Raw genomic sequence first — 20943 nt, forward strand, 5'->3', positions numbered from 1 at the left:
CTTTACATTACTCGTACCCTGTTATATACACACATCCCTTTACATTACTCGTACCCTGTTATATACACACATCCCTTTACATTACTCATACCCTGTTATATACACACATCCCTTTACATTACTCGTACCCTGTTATATACACACATCCCTTTACATTACTCATACCCTGTTATATACACACATCCCTTTACATTACTCATACCCTGTTATATACACACATCCCTTTACATTACTCATACCCTGTTATATACACACATCCCTTTACATTACTCATACCCTGTTATATACACACATCCCTTTACATTACTCATACCCTGTTATATACACACATCCCTTTACATTACTCATACCCTGTTATATACACACATCCCTTTACATTACTCATACCCTGTTATATACACACATCCCTTTACATTACTCATACCCTGTTATATACACACATCCCTTTACATTACTCATACCCTGTTATATACACACATCCCTTTACATTACTCATACCCTGTTATATACACACATCCCTTTACATTACTCATACCCTGTTACAGTGGGGAAAAAAAGTATTTAGTCAGCCACCAATTGTGCATGTTCTCCCACTTAAAAAGATGAGAGAGGCCTGTAATTTTCATCATAGGTACACGTCAACTATGACAGACAAAATGAGAATTTTTTTTCCAGAAAATGACATTGTAGGATTTTTAATTTATTTATTTGCAAATTATGGTGGAAAATAAGTATTTGGTCAATAACAAAAGTTTCTCAATACTTTGTTATATACCCTTTGTTGGCAATGACACAGGTCAAACATTTTCTGTAAGTCTTCACAAGGTTTTCACACACTGTTGCTGGTATTTTGGCCCATTCCTCCATGCTGATCTCCTCTAGAGCAGTGATGTTTTGGGGGTGTCGCTGGGCAACACAGACTTTCAACTCCCTCCAAAGATTTTCTATGGGGTTGAGATCTGGAGACTGGCTAGGCCACTCCAGGACCTTGAAATGCTTCTTACGAAGCCACTCCTTCGTTGCCCGGGCGTTGTGTTTGGGATCATTGTCATGCTGAAAGACCCAGCCACGTTTCATCTTCAATGCCCTTGCTGATGGAAGGAGGTATTCACTCAAAATCTCACGATACATGGCCCCATTCATTCTTTCCTTTACACGGATCAGTCGTCCTGGTCCCTTTGCAGAAAAACAGCCCCAAAGCATGATGTTTCCACCCCCATGCTTCACAGTAGGTATGGTGTTCTTTGGATGCAACTCAGCATTCTTTGTCCTTTAAACACGACGATTTGAGTTTTTACCAAAAAGTAATATTTTGGTTTCATCTGACCATATGACATTCTCGCAATCCTCTTCTGGATCATCCAAATGCACTCTAGCAAACTTCAGACGGGCCTGGACATGTACTGGCTTAAGCAGGAGGACACGTCTGGCACTGCAGGATTTGAGGCCTGGCGGCGTAGTGTGTTACTGATGGTAGGCTTTGTTACTTTGGTCCCAGCTCTCTGCAGGTCATTCACTAGGTCCCCCCGTGTGGTTCTGGGATTTTTGCTCACCGTTCTTGTGATCATTTTGACCCCACGGGGTGAGATCTTGCGTGGAGCCCCAGATCGAGGGAGATTATCAGTGGTCTTGTATGTCTTCCATTTCCTAATAATTGCTCCCACAGTTGATTTCTTCAAACCAAGCTGCTTACCTATTGCAGATTCAGTCTTCCCAGCCTGGTGCAGGTCTACAATTTTGTTTCTGGTGTCCTTTGACAGCTCTTTGGTCTTGGCCATAGTGGAGTTTGGAGTGTGACTGTTTGAGGTTGTGGACTGGTGTCTTTTATACTGATAACAAGTTCAAACAGGTGTCATTAATACAGGTAACGAGTTTAGGACAGAGGAGCCTCTTAAAGAAGAAGTTACAGGTCTGTGAGAGCCAGAAATCTTGCTTGTTTGTAGGTGACCAAATACTTATTTTCCACCATCATTTGCAAATAAATTCATTAAAAATCCTACAATGTGATTTTCTGGATTTTTTTTCCTCATTTTGTCTGTCATAGTTGACGTGTACCTATGATGAAAATTACAGGCCTCTCTCATCTTTTTAAGTGGGAGAACTTGCACAATTGGTGGCTGACTAAATACTTTTTTTCCCCACTGTATATACACACATCCCTTTACATTACTCATACCCTGTTATATACACACATCCCTTTACATTACTCATACCCTGTTATATACACACATCCCTTTACATTACTCATACCCTGTTATATACACACATCCCTTTACATTACTCATACCCTGTTATATACACACATCCCTTTACATTACTCATACCCTGTTATATACACACATCCCGTTACATTACTCATACCCAGAAATGATGCCTTCTTAAAGGTATATGTGTGTGTTAACCCTCTCTCTCCTTTGTTGTAGGTCTGACAGTGACAATTAGGCGGCCAGTGAGAACAACATACTCCCAAACATACATACAATTGACGGATGAGCATCAACCCCACTACTAGATGAAGAGAACTTCATTGCTGCATGGCCAATGTACCAAACCATATGTCAGGCATTGTGTTGTGAGCAGTAGCATTGTGTTGTGAGCGAGGGTTATTGACGTGATGTCTAAGCAGCATCATCCTATCATGGACTCCCCTCTCCATTCCCCCCTCTCCGCCCCCCGGCCCTCTCCTCTCTCCCCTCTCCATTCCCCCCTCTCCGCCCCCGGCCCTCTCCTCTCTCCCCTCTCCATTCCCCCCTCTCCGCCCCCCGGCCCTCTCCTCTCTCCCCTCTCCATTCCCCCCTCTCCGCCCCCCGGCCCTCTCCTCTCTCCCCTCTCCATTCCCCCTCTCCGCCCCCGGCCCTCTCCTCTCTCCCCTCTCCATTTCCCCCTCTCCGCCCCCGGCCCTCTCCTCTCTCCTCTGTCCACCACCCCCTCTTCTCCCAAACACAGCTCCCCTTCCCCGAGCCTTTCTCCCCGCTCTCTCAGTCCCAGTTATCGACCCAGCCCCGGGGCCTAGTGGAGACAGATTTCCCTTCTGATGTGGACCCATGTCAGCTACTATCTCCCCTATCCCAGCCCTCCCTGCAATATGGCTACCAGGACTATACCCAGGACCAGTCGTATCGGCAGACAGAAACCCACCCTGACCCAGACACTCTGCAGGACTACCACAACCACGGCTCCAGAACTAACCTCGACCATCAGCTGGACCGGGACAAGAAGCCCCAGCCTGACCAGCAGACTAACCACAGCAACAGAAACCACCAGAGGCAGCTCAAGACCCACAAGGACCATCAGACCCCCAACAGCTATCATGATCCCCTACTAGACTCCCAGACCATGTACAGCAACGAGCAGAACCAGCAGAACCATCACATGAAACAGCAGTCTCTGGACCTTCAGACTCAACTGGACCTTCAGAACTGCAACCACCATCAGATCCAGCAGGTGGAGGTGGACCATCATCAACATCAGTCTGTCCAGAGCCAGCTGGACCATCATCACCATCAGTCTGTCCAGAGCCAGCTGGACCATCATCAACATCAGTCTGTCCAGAGCCAGCTGGACCATCATCACCATCAGTCTGTCCAGAGCCAGCTGGACCATCATCAACATCAGTCTGTCCAGAGCCAGCTGGACCATCACCAGCATCAGTCTGTCCAGAGCCAGCTGGACCATCACCAGCATCAGTCTGTCCAGAGCCAGCTGGACCATCACCAGCATCAGTCTGTCCAGAGCCAGCTGGACCATCACCAGCATCAGTCTGTCCAGAGCCAGCTGGACCATCACCAGCATCAGTATGCCCAGAGCCAGCTGGACCATCACCACCATCAGTCTGTCCAGAGCCAGCTGGACCATCACCAGCATCAGTCTGTCCAGAGCCAGCTGGACCATCATCACCATCAGTCTGTCCAGAGCCAGCTGGACCATCACTACCATCAGTCTGTCCAGAGCCAGCTGGACCATCACTACCATCAGTCTGTCCAGAGCCAGCTGGACCATCACCAGCATCAGTCTGTCCAGAGCCAGCTGGACCATCACCACCATCAGTCTGTCCAGAGCCAGCTGGACCATCACCAGCATCAGTCTGTCCAGAGACAACTACAGAGCCAGAAGCACCAGGTCAGACTCCACATCCTGGCCCAGATCCAGAGACAAGAACAAAGACAGGGAGGGGGCTATTCACAGAACCAAGGACAGGGAGGGGGCTATTCACAGAACCAAGGACAGGGAGGGGGCTATTCACAGAACCAAGGACAGGGAGGGGGCTATTCACAGAACCAGAGTCACACCCAGCAGCACACACACATCTCCTACACACAAACACAGACACAGGCCCACGCAGACCAACAACCAAGCCCCTGTTTGTACACACAGCCAGCCCAGAGTCCTCTAACCTCTGTGGAACCCACCTCACCCTGGTACCCTGGTCCCCAGTCTTACTCCAACCCTTACCCTCTCCCTCACTCCCACTCCCACTCCCATCCCAACTCTAACTTTAACTCTCACCCTCAATCCAACCCCAGCACTCACCCCCATCTTCAATCCAAATACAGCCTCCTCCCCAACACCAACACTACCGACAGCCCCAACCCTAACCCCAGCCCTAACCCTACCTACAGCCCCAGCCCCAACCCTAAACCCAACCCGAACCCTACTTACAGCCCCAACCCTAACCCCAACCCTACTTACAACCCCAACCCTAACCCCAACCCTACCTACAGCCCCCACCCTAACAATAGTCCCTACTCTTACCGTCACCTCAGCCCTCAATCCAGCCCCAGCCCCAATCCTAATCAGCCCAGCCCAAGCCCCTCCTATAGCCCCTACCCTAACCCTAACCCTAACCCTAGACCCAGCCCTCTCTACTTCTCTCCCCCTCTCCTCCCGCGTGGGGGGTGGGGGTCAGAGATGGGGGTAAGTCCAGCCGTCCAGCAGGTGACCCCAGAGAGGAGAGGACCACAAATGAACCATTTGAATCAATTGAATCACTTGAACCATTTGAATCAATTGAATCACTTGAACCATTTGAATCAATGGAACCATCTGAAGCCTCTCTACTCACCCCCGGCACAGCAGACCCAGGTACAGTAGCATCCTCCTCCTTGTGTCTGAACACGGGCAGTCTGGGTGGTCTCACTGCTTGCCACAAGACTGTGTTAGCTCACTGAGCTAAAACTAAAGCATTAAGGATATCTGATATACTTGACAGAGTGTGTTAAATTAATGTTGGTTTTGTTGCTCTTTTAGATGACATTGACGGAACATTCTGGAAACTATGAGACACCAAACTGCAGGTATGCTGGTGTGTGTGTGTGTGTGTGTGTGTGTGTGTGTGCATGTTAGATATGCAGGGTTTTCTGCATAGAAATGTCCTGGGTGGGCCGCCTAAGCGTTTTTCGGGCCGCCTACGTCCAAACCGTGAAGAATGAAAAAAATAAACACTACCAGTCAAAAGTTTGGACACACCTACTCATTCAAGGGTTGTTCTTTATTTTTACTATTTTCTACATTGTATAATAATAGTGAAGACATCAAAACTATGAAATAACACATATGGAATCATGTAGTAACCAAAAAGTGTTAAACAAATCAAAATATATTTTATATTTGAGATTCTTCCAAGTAGCCACCCTTTGCCTTGATGACAGCTTTGCAAACTCTTGGCATTCTCTCAACCAGCTTCACCTGGAATGTTTTTCCAACATTCTAGAAGGAGTTCCCACATATGCTGAGCACTTGTTGGCTGCTTTTCCTTCACTCTGCGGTCCGACTCATCCCAAACCATCCCAATTGGGTTGAGGTCGGGGGATTGTGGAGGCCAGGTCATCTGATGAGGCACTCTATCACTCTCCTTCTTGGTCAAATAGTAATAATAATATGCCATTTAGCAGACGCTTTTATCCAAAGCGACTTACAGTCATGCGTGCATATATTTTTGTGTATGGGTGGTCCCGGGGATCGAACCCACTACCTTGGCATTACAAGCGCCGTGCTCTACCAGCTGAGCTACAGAGGACCACATATAGCCCTTACACAGCCTGGAGGTGTGTTGGGTCATTGTCCTGTTGAAAAACAAATGATTGTCCCACTAAGACTAAACCAGATGGGATGGCGTATCGCTACAGAATGCTGTGGTAGCCATGCTGGTAAAGTGTGCCTTGAATTCTAAATAAATCATAGACAGTGTCACCAGCAAAGCACCCCCACACCATAAGACCTCCTCCTCCATGCTTTACGGTGGGAACTACACATGCGGAGATCATCGGTTCACCCACACCGGGGTGGTGGACCATTCTTGATACACACGAGAAAGTGTTGAGTGTGAAAAACCCAGCAGCGTTGCAGTTCTTGACACAATCAAACCAGTGCGCCTGGCACCTACTACCATACCCTGTTCAAAGGCACTTCAATCTTTTTTCTTGTACATTCACCCTCTGAATGGCACACATACACAATCCATGTCTCAATTGTCTCAAGGTTTAAAAATCCTTCTTTAACCTGTCTCCCCCCTTCATCTACACTGATTGTAGAGGATTTAACAAAATACATCTATAAGGGATGTTTTGTATACTCAGTGTATTTTTTTATACTTGAGAACTAACAATCACAAAAAAAAAGCTAGACAAAAATGATGAATTCAGGGGTATTGATTTTGTATAATGTTCGAGCATAAGAACACAGCACATGCATAGAATTGCAGGAAATTAGCTTTAAAACTAGAACATTTTAATCAGCTCCATGAAAAATGTTGTTGAATTACAGGAAATTGGCTTTAAAACCCCCAAATTCTCTCCGCCGCCAAGATGGGGGCCTCAAAAACGTTTTTTTTGCCCCCAAATTCAGTTTCGCAGACGGGCTGACCGCGCCCATTGCCACCCCCTGCCACGCCAACCACTTAAGACCCTTTTTGATCCAGAAAATTCCTGAATATGGTGTTTGTATTGATGTTGATGATGATGATATTGATCATGATAATGATGATGATGATGATGATGATGTGTGTGTGTGTCTGTGTGTGTGTCTGTGTGTGTGTGTGTGTGTGTGTGTGGCAGCAGGCTGCTGTGTTCTGTCTGTCAGAGGGTCTTTAAGAGCCTTCCTGCTCTGAACGGACACATGCGCTCTCACGGAGGACTCCGAGGACAGACCGGCAGGACTCAAACACACAGGACGGTGAGACAACACACCCACACCCACACACACACACACACACACACACACACACACACACACACACACACACACACACACACACACACACACACACACACACACACACACACACACACACACACACACACACAGACACACACACACACACACACACACACACACACACACAATACTTCTCTATCCCTGTAATGTAAACTCTCTCTTTCTCACTCTCTCTCTCTCTCTCTCTCTCGCTTTCTCTCTGTCTCTCTATCTCTCAGCAGAAAGAAGGGGTGATTCCAGTGTCTCCTGTCCCCATGTTGATGCCCGTCTCTGTGCCCGTCAGACTCCCTGCCTCCCCCCATCCATGCCTGGAAGAGGAGCGCCAAGAAGGGGAGGATGAGGGAAGGAGAGAACGGAATGAGAGTAGAAAGGACAAGAGGAGGTATCACCATCGCCCCTCTCCTCTTGTCCTGCCCTGCCACTCCACTAGGGGTGCTGTGGTGTTCCAGAGTATTCTGCGTTCAACTGTTGTTACCGAGGCCTACTACACCGCTCCTCCCATGCTGAGGCCAGACAGGGAGGGAACTGGGCTATACAGCTCTCTAACCACGAGTGATGGTGACTTGGTAAAGCCCGGGGAGCAGCCAATAAAGATCAAACCGTAAGGACCTCCTACCCAATCACATCACCCCTTACTAACCTCCTACCCAATCATATCACCCCTTACTAACCTCCTACCCAATCACATCACCCCTTACTATCCTCCTACCCAATCACATCACCTCTTACTAACCTCCTACCCAATCACATCACCCCTTACTAACCTACTCAATCACATCACCCCTTACTAACCTCCTACCGAATCACATCACCCTTACTAAGCTCCTACCCAATCACATTACCCCTTACTAACCTCCTACCCAATCACATTACCCCTTACTAACCTCCTACCCAATCACATCACCTCTTACTAACCTCCTACCCAATCACAACTTGCGTTATTAAACCATCTTTTACGCTTCAAGTCTATTTTTAGTGCAGAGAAACAAATCTGTGAAGCATATACAACTTTGATTGGTTATTGACCTGTCACTCACAGGAGGATCAACGTGGGGATTGGATTTCAGGCTGAAGTCCCACCTCTTCAGGACCAAAGACACTCCCACTCAGACCCCCACAATGCACTGGTGCTGTGGACGCCCTGGGATGCCCTGGAGAACTCATCCACCCAGCACAGAGGTACACACACACCAGTGGCGGTCGGTGCCGTTTAAGATGAGGGAGGACGATTATTTTTGTATGGCCTTATTTCTATTGGCCTTATTTCGGAATGAATACACCCCTGATCATACGCAAACACAGTTCACTTTCATAGGAAGCCACATACAAACAGCATGATCACTTTTCTTGTTGTATAATTCCTTCTCGCATCTACGTGCTCTCCTCCTCTAATCTTATCCCTTCGCTTGTGGACTTCAGTGCACAACACATCAGCTGTCTGTGACCAGGCTAAAAAACCTTTCCAAGCCAAACCTTCATATCATAACCGCTACCCGCTACACACAGCCCACATCTTTGTCACCATTAGCTAAAGTCATAGTCAACATAGCTACTAGAACTAACATGTTAGTAAACCTAAAGTATAGTCAGCAAGCAGTTTAGCAGTTACACCGGCGGGCAATACATTAATAAAACGAAAAGCTTACCTTGACTTGGAAGAGTTCTAGTGTTGGATAGCCATACCCAGCTAATTAAGCTGTTTTTGCCAGGTGTTTGAGTAGCTAAGTAAGTTAAAGTGAAAAAACTACAGTGAAATATAGCTAGCTCTCTCTCTCTTGCTTCTCTTTCATTTTTGAAGAAATGCATTTGTTCAAAACTGTTCAACTATTGTCTTTCTCACTCTTGGAGTCAACTACACACCACATTTTATGCACTGCAGTGCTAGCTACAGTGGCTTGCGAAAGTATTCTTTATAAGCTTGGCACATCTAGCCACTGGGATTTTTGCCCATTCTTCAAGGCAAAACGTCTCCAGCTCCTTCAAGTTGGATGGGTTCCGCTGGTGTACAGCAATCTTTAACTCATACCACAGATTCTCAATTGGATTGAGGTCTGGGCTTTGACTAGGCCATTCCAAGACATTTAAATGTTTCCCCTTAAACCACTCAAGTGTTGCTTTAGCAGTATGCTTAGGGTCATTGTCCTGCTGGAAGGTGAACCTCCGTCCCAGTCTCAAATCTCTGGAAGACTGAAGCAGGTTTCCCCTCAAGAATTTCCCTGTATTTAGCGCCATCCATCATGCCTTCAATTCTGACCAGTTTCCCAGTCCCTGCCGATGAAAAACATCCCCACAGTCCCTGCCGATGAAAAACATCCCCACAGCATGATGCTGCCACCACCATGCTGGTGTTCTCGGGGGTTTGCGCCAGACATATAACCCAACCCTGATCTTTACTTCTCCACAACTTTGTCCCTGACCTGTTTGGAGAGCTCCTTGGTCTTCATGGTGCCGCTTGCTTGGTGGTGCCCCTTGCTTAGTGGTGTTGCAGACTCTGTGGCCTTTCAGGACAGGTGTATATATACTGAGATCATGTGACAGATCATGTGACACTTAGATTGCACACAGGTGGACTTTATTTAACTAATTATGTGACTTCTGAAGGTTGCACCAGATCTTATTTAGGGGCTTCATAGCAAAGGGGGTGAATACATATGCATGCAACACTTTTCCGTTATTTATTTTTTAGAATTTTTTGAAACAAGTTATTTTTTTCATTTCACTTCACCAATTTGGACTGTTTTGTGTATGTCCATTATATGAAATCCAAATAAAAATCCATTTAAATTACAGGTTGTAATGCTACAAAATAGGAAAAACGCCAAGGGGGATGAATACTTTTGCAAGGCACTGTAGCTGTAGCTTATGCTTTCAGTACTAAATTCATTGATTGGGTGGACAACATGTCAGTTCATGCTGCAAGAGCTCTGATAGGTTGGAGGATGTCCACCGGAAGTTGTCATAATTACTCTGTAAATCTATGGAAGGGGTGAGAACCATGAGCCTCCTAGTGCTGTTGAGGCTACTGTAGACCTTCATTGCAAAACATTGTGTTTTAATCAATTATTTGGTGACGTGAATATATTTAGTATAGTTTTATCTAAAAAGGATAACTTTTTTACTGTTTCACTATTTAATTTTTTTGAAATTCACTGAAGATGGTCATCCCCTTCCTCCTCTGAGGAGCCTCCACTGACACGCACAAACACACACTCTAGCAAGGCTCAAGCCACGCCCACCTGAGATTACACCTCTTTTCAGTTCTAGTTTGGCAGAGAAGTGGCTCATTTATTTGCAACTAATTATCACTTCACCGATTGCTGTCAAAATAGAAACTGACAATATTCATACTATTACCTGTACAAACCACCTTTTCTCCTGGACTTTACTATCAGGAAAAAGTGTGAAGCGATGTCTGAAATGGATAGGGGTATCATTGGAAATCGTAGACATGGGACAAAAATGTTTTGACCCACGTGTTTACACTACATGACCAAAAGTATGTGGACACCTGCTCGTCGAACATTTCATTCCAAATTCATGGGGATTAAATATGGAGTTGTTCCCCCTTTTACTGCTATAGCAGCCTCCACTCTTCTGGGAAGGCCTTCGACTAGATGTTGGAACATTGCTGTGGGGACTTGCTTCCATTCAGCCAAAAGAGCATTGGTGAGGTCGGTCACTGATGTTGGGCGATTAGGCCTGGCTCGCAGTCGGCGTTCCAATTCATTCCAAAGGTGTTCGATGAGGGTTGAGGTCAGGGCTCTGTGCAGGCCAGTCAAGTTCTTCCACACCGATCTTGACAAACAATTTCTGTATGGACCTCGCTTTGTGCACGGGGGCATTGTCATGCTGAAACAGGAAAGGCCCTTCCCCAAACTGTTGCCACAAAGTTCGAAGCACAGAATCATCTAGAATGTCATTGTATGCTGTAGCATTAAGATTTCCCTTCACTGGAACTCAGGGGCCTTGCCCAAACCATGAAAACCAGCCCCAGACCATTATTCCACCTCCACCAAACTTAACCGTTCTTTGAGCTTGTGTGGCCTACCATTTTGCGGCTGAGCAGTTGTTGCTCCTAGACGTTTCCACTTCACAATAACAGCACTTACAGTTGACCGAGGCAGCTCTGGCAGGGCAGAAATTTGACGAACTGACTTGTTGGAAAGGTAGCGTCCTATGACGGTGCCATGTTGAAAGTCACTGAGCTCTTCAGTAAGGCCATTCTACTGCCAATGTTTGTCTATGGAGATTGCATGACTGTGTGCTCGATTTTTATACACCTGTCAGCAACGGGTGTGGGTGAAATAGCCGAATCCACTAATTTGAAGGGGTGTCCACATACTTTTGTATATATAAGATAATATATCGATGGGGATTAAACGCACTGACATTGCCACTACATGACAAGAGAGAAGATGTCCAAAATGTCTTGATTCCATTGATTTTCTGTCTCTCATTAAACAATTATTTATGTGCTATAATAAAGTCAATATTTGATGATTTTTTTATTTATTCTAAAATGATTTAGTATCTTACTCCATATTGCAGCTGTTACATTTATCAGAACTGTATTTTTGACCGTTTTATCCATTTTGACAACCGTTGCTACACATCCACTCACATATCAGGGCTGGGGTCAATTGGAATTGAAGGCAGTCAATTCAAACGGTAAACTATATAACAATTCAACATTTGAAAAAACTGCATCTATTTTCAATGACTTTTCAACGTTTTTTAATGTTTTTATTTTTAATTAAAATCACTTCCTGAATTGACTTCCCAGCACTGCCACACACACACACACACACACACACAGACACACACATTCTGTACAAAATCATGTCGATCGAGAGTGTGGTCACGTTCCCTCTCACAAGAGATAATCTTTCTCTCTCTCTCTCTCTCTCTCTCTCTCTCTCTCTCTCTCTCTCTCTCTCTCTCTCTCTCTCTCTCTCTCTCTCTCTCTCTCTCTCTCTCTCTCCAGTGGAGTGTCTGTTGATGATGTCATGTTCCAGTGTGTGTCCGGGGGGCGGGACTAACTCCGAGTATGCCCTGCACAGCCTATCCGAGAGCAGAGGGGACTTCCTGGTCAGAGTTTACATTTACATCACGTCAATCAATCACATGTTGTTGGTCTCTGAGGGGAAATCAGCAACAGTCATACAGAAAAGACAGAATGAAGAAACACTAATCACTGTCTTGTAATGTCGTCTCCTAACCCAACCTCAGCTCCAACCCCAACCTGTCGTCTCTGGCTAGAGCAGCCTTCTACTTTTAATATTATCGAATAAATTCAATCAATCAACCAATCAATCAATCAGTCTTAATCCTTCAGTTCCTCGTCTCCACCTCTAGGGGACTCTGGAGAAGATGCTCCTGCAGCACTGGCCTAGGAGACACAACTCTCTCACCCCATACCACTACGCAGGTGATTCACATGCTCAAACACTGTCTAAGCAGTTCCATACATAATGCTCTCTCTCTCTCTCTCTCTCTCTCTCTCTCTCTCTCTCTCTCTCTCTCTCTCTCTCGCATCTTTCTCTCTCTCGCATCTCTCTCTCTCTCGCATCTCTCTCTCTCTCTCTGTCTCTTTCTCTCTCTGTCTCTCTCTCTCTCTCTCTCTCTCTCTCTCTCTCTCTCTCTCTCTCTCTCTCTCTTTCTCGCATCTTTCTCTCTCTCGCATCTCTCTCTCTCTCTCATCTCTCTCTCTCTCAATTTTTCACTTCAATTCAATTTGCTTTATTGGCATGACGTAACAATGTACAGTACCAGTCAAAAGTTTGGACACACCTACTCATTCAAGGGTTTTTCTTAATTTTGTTGGACTATTTTCTACATTGATTCCATATGTGTTATTTCATAGTTTTGATGTCTTCACTATTATTCTATAAAGAAAAACCCTTGAATGAGTAGGTGTGTCCAGACTTTTGACTGGTAGTGTCCATATTGCCAGAGCGTACTTTGGAGATTAAGTGATACATTTACAATATGAACATCATTAAAATAATAATAATCAAGATTGTCAATGGGACAATCAGTATCAACAATAATCAAGGGTAAAAATAACAATGGCATAGAGGACCTGTGCAGGTTGGTTGGTCTGTTGACACTGTCTGTCTCTCTCTGTCTGTCTGTCTCTCTCTCTCTCTCTCTCTCTCTCTGTCTCTCTCTCTGTCTCTCTCTCTCTCTCTCTCTCTCTCTCTCTCTCTCTCTCTCTCTCTCTCTCTCTCTCTCTGTCTCTCTCGCTCTCTCTTTCTCAGGGAGTGATAAGTGGAGTCCAGTGGAGAAAAAGTTGGTGAATAAAGCCTTTATGATGTACCAGAAGGACTTCCACCGCATCCAGAAAATGGTACACAACTACACACCCTCACTACTACTATCCCTCTATAGGTCTTTGGACTTACGTGTGTGTGTGTGTGTGTGTGTGTGTGTGTGTGTGTGTGTGTGTGTGTGTGTGTGTGTGTGTGTGTGTGTGTGTAGGTGGGGACTAAGTCAGTGTCTCAGTGTGTGGAGTATTACTACACCTGGAAGAGGAGGCTGCGTCTAAATGTAAGGTCCCCGGTCAGGCTGGCCAGCACACTGCCTCAGGTAAGGACATTGAACAGAAAGCTTATGGAATATGTTAGCAACATGTAAAGAAACGTTCACATACAATCAGCCTTGTTGAATGCAGCATCTCTTTTTATTCTCCAATGAAGCCATACAGTCGTTAGTCTATCCAGGGCTTTCACATAGCAATGGTCACGAAGTAAAGGACGCCATTTTAGATTGCTGGGACACAGACTGTGTCTTTGCTCTTTGATAGGCTGGCATAATGGTTAGGGAGGGACTTGAGGAGGTGCCCCACCAATAAGGAGCTCTCAATAACCAGATTAGCTGACCTCTCTGGGCCAATGACTGTGTATTTGAATGGACAAAGCCATCGATCACATGACACCAGTCATTCCTTTGTGAAGATTCAATTGCGCATTAGAAGCCAAAGAAGTCGGTTAAGATGGCGTCTCATGGAGACATAACATGCGCAGTTTGAGCTTCTCCAGGAAATTACGTTGCAGGCTAGCTCAGTGCTGCCCCCTCTGATTGAGTATCTCAAGTTGAAGGCCAACCGGGGTACTGCAGGCTGCCATTAGCTACTGAATTATCATTATAACTTCTTCTGTGTGATTAAAAAATAATCAGGACATACATCTGGTGTGTTAGAACCAATTATTGGTTCCATGATTGTTTTCTAAACATGTATTTATTTACATTTACCCCCGCCCCCCCACACACACACATTCTGAAATTGAATTTTTGTCCCACCCAGTTAAATAATTATACTGTGATACAAAACGCGGCACCGGTGTGCTTTAGGACCATGTGGATGCCTCAGAGCGGTCAGGTAGGCTGTTTTCCGGTTTCAGCCGGCTGGATTTAGGACTGCACTGGACCATGCGGACAGGCTGTGTGAAGGCACAGCTTCTGATAGGATGGCTTATAGGATCAGCATGGGAGAAATTATCAGAGGCAGCTGCTGTCTGTGTTGCGCTTTTTCTCTCAGTTGTAAAAGCAAGCAGAGCAGAAACTGGCTACTCTTTAGTTGAATGATATAGCTGGCAAGGTAACTGCTGTTTGATATAATTTTTTTTATTTAATTATAGAAGTGTAACTGACATTTTACATTAGCCAATGTTTTATCCCCTCTCGACTGAAGTGAATTAACTACTAGCAGCTAGATAGCTAGCTAGTACAGTGAGGAAAAAAAGTATTTGATCCCCTGCTGATTTTGTACGTTTGCCCACTGACAAAGACATGATCAGTCTATAATTTGAATGGTAGGTTTATTTGAACAGTGAGAGAAAGAATAACAACAAAAAAATCCAGAAAAACACATGGCAAAAATGTTATCAATTGATTTGCATTTTAAAGAGGGAAATAAGTATTTGACCCCTCTGCAAAACATGACTTAGTACTTGGCAAAACCCTTGTTGGCAATCACATAGGTCAGATGTTTCTTGTAGTTGGCCACCAGGTTTGCACACATCTCAGGAGGGATTTTGTCCCACTCCTCTTTGCAGATCTTCTCCAAGTCATTAAGGTTTCGAGCCTGACGTTTGGCAACTCGAACCTTCAGCTCCCTCCACAGATTTTCTATGGGATTAAGGTCTGGAGACTGGCTAGGCCACTCCAGGACCTTAATGTGCTTCTTCTTGAGCCTCTCCTTTGATGCCTTGGCCGTGTGTTTTGGGTCATTGTCATGCTGGAATACCCATCCACAACCCATTTTCAATAACCTGGCTGAGGGAAGGAGGTTCTCACCCAAGATTTGATGGTACATGGTCCCATCCATCGTCCCTTTGATGCGGTGAGGTTGTCCTGTCCCCTTAGCAGAAAAACACCCCCAAAGCATAATGTTTCCACCTCCATGTTTGACGGTGGGAATGGTGTTCTTGGGGTCATAGGCAGCATTCCTCCTCCTTCAAACATGGCGAGTTGAGTTGATGCCAAAGTGCTCGATTTTGGTCTCATATGACCACAACACTTTCACCCAGTTCTCCTCTGAATCATTCAGATGTTGATTGGCAAACTTCAGACGGGCCTGTATATGTGCTTTCTTGAGCAGGGGGACCTTGCGGGCGCTGCAGGATTTCAGTCCTTCACGGCGTAGTGTGTTACCAATTGTTTTCTTGGTGACTATGGTCCCAGCTGCCTTGAGATCATTGACAAGATCCTCCCGTGTAGTTCTGGGCTGATTCCTCACCGTTCTCATGATCATTGCAATTCCATGAGGTGAGATCTTGCATGGAGCCCCAGGCTGAGGGAGATTGACAGTTCTTTTGTGTTTCTTCCATTTGTGAATAATCGCACCAACTGTTGTCACCTTCTCACCAAGCTGCTTGGCAATGGTCTTGTAGCCCATTCCAGCCTTGTGTAGGTCTACAATCTTGTCCCTGACATCCTTGGAGAGCTCTTTGGTCTTGGCCATGGTGGAGAGTTTGGAATCTGATTGATTGATTGCTTCTGTGGACAGGTGTCTTTTATACAGGTAACAAGCTGAGATTAGGAGCACTCCCTTTAAGAGTGTGCTCCTAATCTCAGCTCGTTACCTGTATAAAAGACACCTGGGAGCCAGAAATCTTTCTGATTGAGAGGGGGTCAAATACTTATTTCCCTCATTAAAATGCGAATCAATTTAAAACATTTTTTACATGCGCTTTTCTGGATTTTTTTGTTGTTGTCATTCTGTCTCTCACTGTTAAAAAAAAACCTACCATTAAATTATAGACTGATCACTTCTTTGTCAGTGGGCAAACGTACAAAATCAGCAGGGGATCAAACACTTTTTTCCCTCACTGTAGCTATCACAGCCAGTTCAGCTCTAGCTAGCCTCTAGCACAGCCAGTTCAGCTCTAGCTAGCCTCTAGCACAGCCAGTTCAGCTCTAGCTAGCCTCTACCACAGCTAGTTCAGCTCTAGCTAGCCTCTAGCTATCTAGCTAGCCTCTACCACAGCCAGTTCAGCTCTAGCTAGCCTCTAGCTATCTAGCTAGCCTCTACCACAGCCAGTTCAGCTCTAGCTAGCCTCTAGCTATCTAGCTAGCCTCTACCACAGCCAGTTCAGCTCTAGCTAGCCTCTAGCTATCTAGCTAGCCTCTACCACAGCCAAGCCAGCTCTAGCTAGACACTAGCTATCTAGCTAGCCTCTACCACAGCCAGTTCAGCTCTAGCTAGCCTCTAGCTATCTAGCTAGCCTCTACCACAGCCAGTTCAGCTCTAGCTAGCATCTACCACAGCCAGTTCAGCTCTAGCTAGCCTCTAGCTATCTGTCAGGTAGCAGTATCTAACAGCTGTTGTGTGTATGGAAATATTTTGTAGCCTTTGTTTTGTCCCCCTGTTTCAACTGAAGTAAATCTGATGATGTGCCGTTGTACCATTAGCTAGAGCCAGCCAAACGTTGGCTAACGTTAGCTAGCTAGCTCACTAACTTTAGCTATTATTTTTTGCCTCAATCACACTAGACCTGAATAAAAACGATGAAAACAGTGGCCAAACGATTGAATACCAATATATTCTGACATTTCTACAGCGTAATGTGAGATTTTATTAGTAAGTATAGCAATGTGACGTTATTGATCTGTCAGTTTCCCTAGCTAATTCCCGACTTTTCACACTGACACGGTATAAACAGCTCTACATGCTTCACTGTCATGGTGCACAGTCAGTAGGCAACACTATGCTCATCGACCAGTCTACGGAGCTCAGGGGAATTTTGCAGTATATTTTAACAATCAGTGAATGGATACAAAGTTCCATCTTGAGTTGATGGGTAGGCTACAGTTTTGGATCTGGGAATAATGGTCATTTCAATTATTGAACCATTGATTATATTCATGGATACTGTATTAAAGGTACACCATGGTAATTCTTTGTCATGCCTCATCTGAGCAGGATCAGATGGTGACAGGGGTCTCATCAGGGTCAGGCAGCCAGGGAACTTTTGCAGATACAACACTTTATTCTCTCTGTGCAGTAAACACTGGACAAGCAAGAAGCTTCAAAGATTGAAACTATTTTAAGGCAGTCTGACAAACCTCTAAAGTTGATTTCCAAACTGTATGAAGGGGTTGATAGAGGCTTTTCCCGATGACACAAAACATGTAAAATGAAAACGTGAGGAAGACCAGAGAGACGCTACTGACGATGATGAATGGATGCAGATATGTTTGAATGCCCAGGCATGTTCATATAATCTCAGACATAAATTACTGCAGTTTAAGACCATCCATAGAACGTACTATATGCCAGTTTAAACTGAATATCATGCACTCAGAAATGTAATTATTCTGCTGGAGGTTTAAAATATTTGCATATGTTATGGTCTTGTGAAGGCTGGCTGAATTCTCGCAAAGAGTATGTTCTTTTATCTCAGCATGTCTACAGATTCTCCCTGTTTTTGTTTGCTTGGAAATGTTGATACACGTCAGGGGAGGTACCTATTTAGGCAATCCCTAGCTGCTGGGCTGCTCAGTCCTGGCCCTGGGGGTCTGCTGTACTGTTGGTTGTCACTCTTGGCTTGGCCTAAGACACCCGAAACCTATAATGAATGTTTCACTAAGATCCTAAAGCTGAGTGGGGTGTGTTGGGTTGGGGAGCTGCATGGGCTGTGGACCCCTGGGGGCAGGACGGGGCGACCCAGTTTTATTGTGTGCAAGTAAAAAGAGCTCTACAGTACTATTAGACCTATGATATGAATTATATGGAGGAAGTTCTGTTTCTGTGTGTTAATGTGTAGGTGTATGTCTGTTTTTGTTAAACTAGCACATGGAAGTTGTCGGGGAAAGAGTTGAGTTATTGACTAGACTGGTGGGGGGTCGGGGAGAGAGTTGAGTTATTGACTAGACTGGTGGGGGTCGGGGAGAGAGTTGAGTTATTGACTAGACTGGTTGGGGGTCGGGGAGAGAGTTGAGTTATTGACTAGACTGGTTGGGGGTCGGGGAGAGAGTTGAGTTATTGACTAGACTGGTTGGGGTCCGGGAGAGAGTTGAGTTATTGACTAGACTGGTGGGGGTCGGGCGTGCAGGCGGATCGGGCTGGCTGGGTGTTCTGGCTGACATTTGATATAGAGGATGTTTTAATAAAGACATTCAAAAGTTAAGTCTTTGTACTTTATTTGCAAGAGTTGTTCATTTGTTAGGCTATTGGTTAAAGGTGCAACACAATTTTGATTACTGAATTACCATTGATCTAGTTCAGTCTTATCAATCACTTAAACATATTTAATAACGGTCTCTTACCTAGCTTGATGACTGCTGGAAGGGCTATGCATTGACATTTTAGTCATTTAGCAGACGCTCTTATCCAGAGCGACTTACAGTTAGTGAGTGCATACATTTTCATACTGGCCCCCCCGTGGGAATCGAACCCACAACCCTGGTGTTGCAAGCGCCATGCTCTACCAACTGAGCTACAAGGGACTACATATACATACTATGCGTCATATTAGATTGTGTAGAAGTTCAGGAAATGAGCTTTAGATGCCCAAAAAATGTGAGGACCCTCAGACCCCCTGCCAAGTTATGTCCCCCCCCCACTTGTAAAACCAAAGTTGCGCCCCTGAAGATAGTCCAGGAAGTTTGCCATTTTCCCCTCACTATAATGGGGGATCTTGTTTTCTGCAAACAATGCCTGCAGTACCGCGGTCGGCCTTGAACTTTGTGGCTTCACTGAGGGGGGCAGTCGTTCTCCCCTGCTCTGAGCCCACAGCCAATCACATCATCTCCCTCGCCAGCGGGAACTACAATGATGGACAGGTGAGTGTCTCTGTGGAGAGAAATAGAGACCGAGAGATATTTACTGTTCATTTCTAATGTTTTGTTTACGTTGTTTTGTGTCTTCTCACTTTTGTTTATTGTTTATTTCACTTGCTTTGGCAATGTAAACACTTTTCCCATGCCAATAAAGTTCCTTTGAATTGAATTGAAAGAGAGAGAGAGGGCAGACAAGGTATAGAGAGAACCTACCAGACTAGCTGTCAGTCCTACTGTAACCTGTTCTCTCTGTACGTCTATCCTTCTCAGCCCACCATGAATGGCAAGATGGGGCTCCACACCATTTCTACAAAGAATGCCTGTCAACCGATCCACTGTGGTTCTTCCTGTCCCCTGCTCCAGGTTGGTTCTGGTTCTGGTTGCTGTAGCCCAACCCTGGGAGAGGTAGAGAGGCCCAACAGGGCTCACTTTTCTGGGCCTGTCTGTCTGAGGATGTCCCCATCTGTATTCAGCTCCAATCCCAGACCAAGCAACTCTCCCCCCAGCTCCATGCACCACACACAGCCTACCCCTCCATACCCCTGTAGGGCATGTGCCAAGTAAGAGAGATACCTTCTGTCAGCTATCCATCTATCTATCCATCCATCCAGCAACTTCTCTACTGTGTGTGTGTGTGTGTCTGTCTGTCTGTCTGTCTGTCTGTCTGTCTGTCTGTCTGTCTGTCTGTCTGTCTGTCTGTCTGTCTTACTGTGTTCTCATCTCTCCTCCTCTCCTTCAGGGTGTTCTCTAAAGTGAAGAGTCGTAACGCTCACATGAAGACACACCGCCAGGAGGACCGCAGGAGTTGCATTGCCCTAAACCCTAAACCCTACACCAGCACTGACCCTAAACCTTAAACCCTACACCAGCACTGAACCTAAACCATCAGGACTAGCCCTATACTGCCCTCTACAGTCCAACTCATCACCTAGATCACCATACAGGGCCAGATACCTTTTGAACGACTGGGGCCAAGCTATGGTACAGGGCCTGGTTTCCCAAAAGCATCTTAAGGCTAAGTTAATTTTTTAGAACCTTCGTAGGAGCATCTTTAAATCTCCGACCTGTTTCCCAAAACCATTGTTAATAACGTCGCACTTGAAATTCCAACACAGGCACACCTCATTCTGCTGAATTAGGTACTGATTAGGTGATCACCTGAACCAAATCTTATTTAACGGGGAAAAGTATAAAAACAACTGCTGTGGACATCACTATCCTCTTGCAATAGGACCAGCTGGATGGCAAAAACAGTGCTAATAGTACCTCAAAAGTAATATTAATACAAAAATAACTATTGACCATGCCAAAAGAGTTGAAAAGGAAAGTTTTGAGTGAGGAAAAGAAAGGTTCAATTCTGGCTTTACTGGCAGAGGGATACAGTGAGCATCAGGTTGCTTCCATCCTTAAAATTTCAAAGACGGCGGTTCATAAGAACAAGGTCAA

General features: G+C 45.4%; 2 protein-coding genes across 2 annotated transcripts in view; both read left to right on the forward strand.

The window, feature by feature from the left end:
• Positions 1–2694, forward strand: part of LOC121544228 (dynein heavy chain-like) — an 8485-nt gene extending 5791 nt beyond the window's left edge. The window contains exon 3 of the mRNA XM_045212612.1: positions 2424–2694. Within this exon, the coding sequence (XP_045068547.1) occupies positions 2424–2429 (6 nt within the window). The 3' untranslated portion in view covers positions 2430–2694. The remainder of the gene's footprint in view (positions 1–2423) is intronic.
• A 1985-nt stretch (positions 2695–4679) lies between these two features.
• Positions 4680–20553, forward strand: LOC121544229 (transcriptional-regulating factor 1-like). The gene is made up of 11 exons (XM_041854146.2): positions 4680–5082; positions 5248–5294; positions 7053–7170; positions 7431–7813; positions 8252–8391; positions 12197–12300; positions 12568–12640; positions 13473–13561; positions 13693–13800; positions 19768–19860; positions 20237–20553. The coding sequence occupies exons 1-11, from the start codon at positions 4909–4911 to the stop codon at positions 20246–20248; spliced, it is 1341 nt and encodes a 446-aa protein (XP_041710080.2). The 5' UTR covers positions 4680–4908; the 3' UTR covers positions 20249–20553.
• Positions 20554–20943: the final 390 nt, after the last annotated feature.

This window comes from Coregonus clupeaformis, unplaced genomic scaffold (genome assembly GCF_020615455.1).
Source record: "Coregonus clupeaformis isolate EN_2021a unplaced genomic scaffold, ASM2061545v1 scaf0032, whole genome shotgun sequence".
Lineage (NCBI taxonomy): Eukaryota > Metazoa > Chordata > Actinopteri > Salmoniformes > Salmonidae > Coregonus > Coregonus clupeaformis.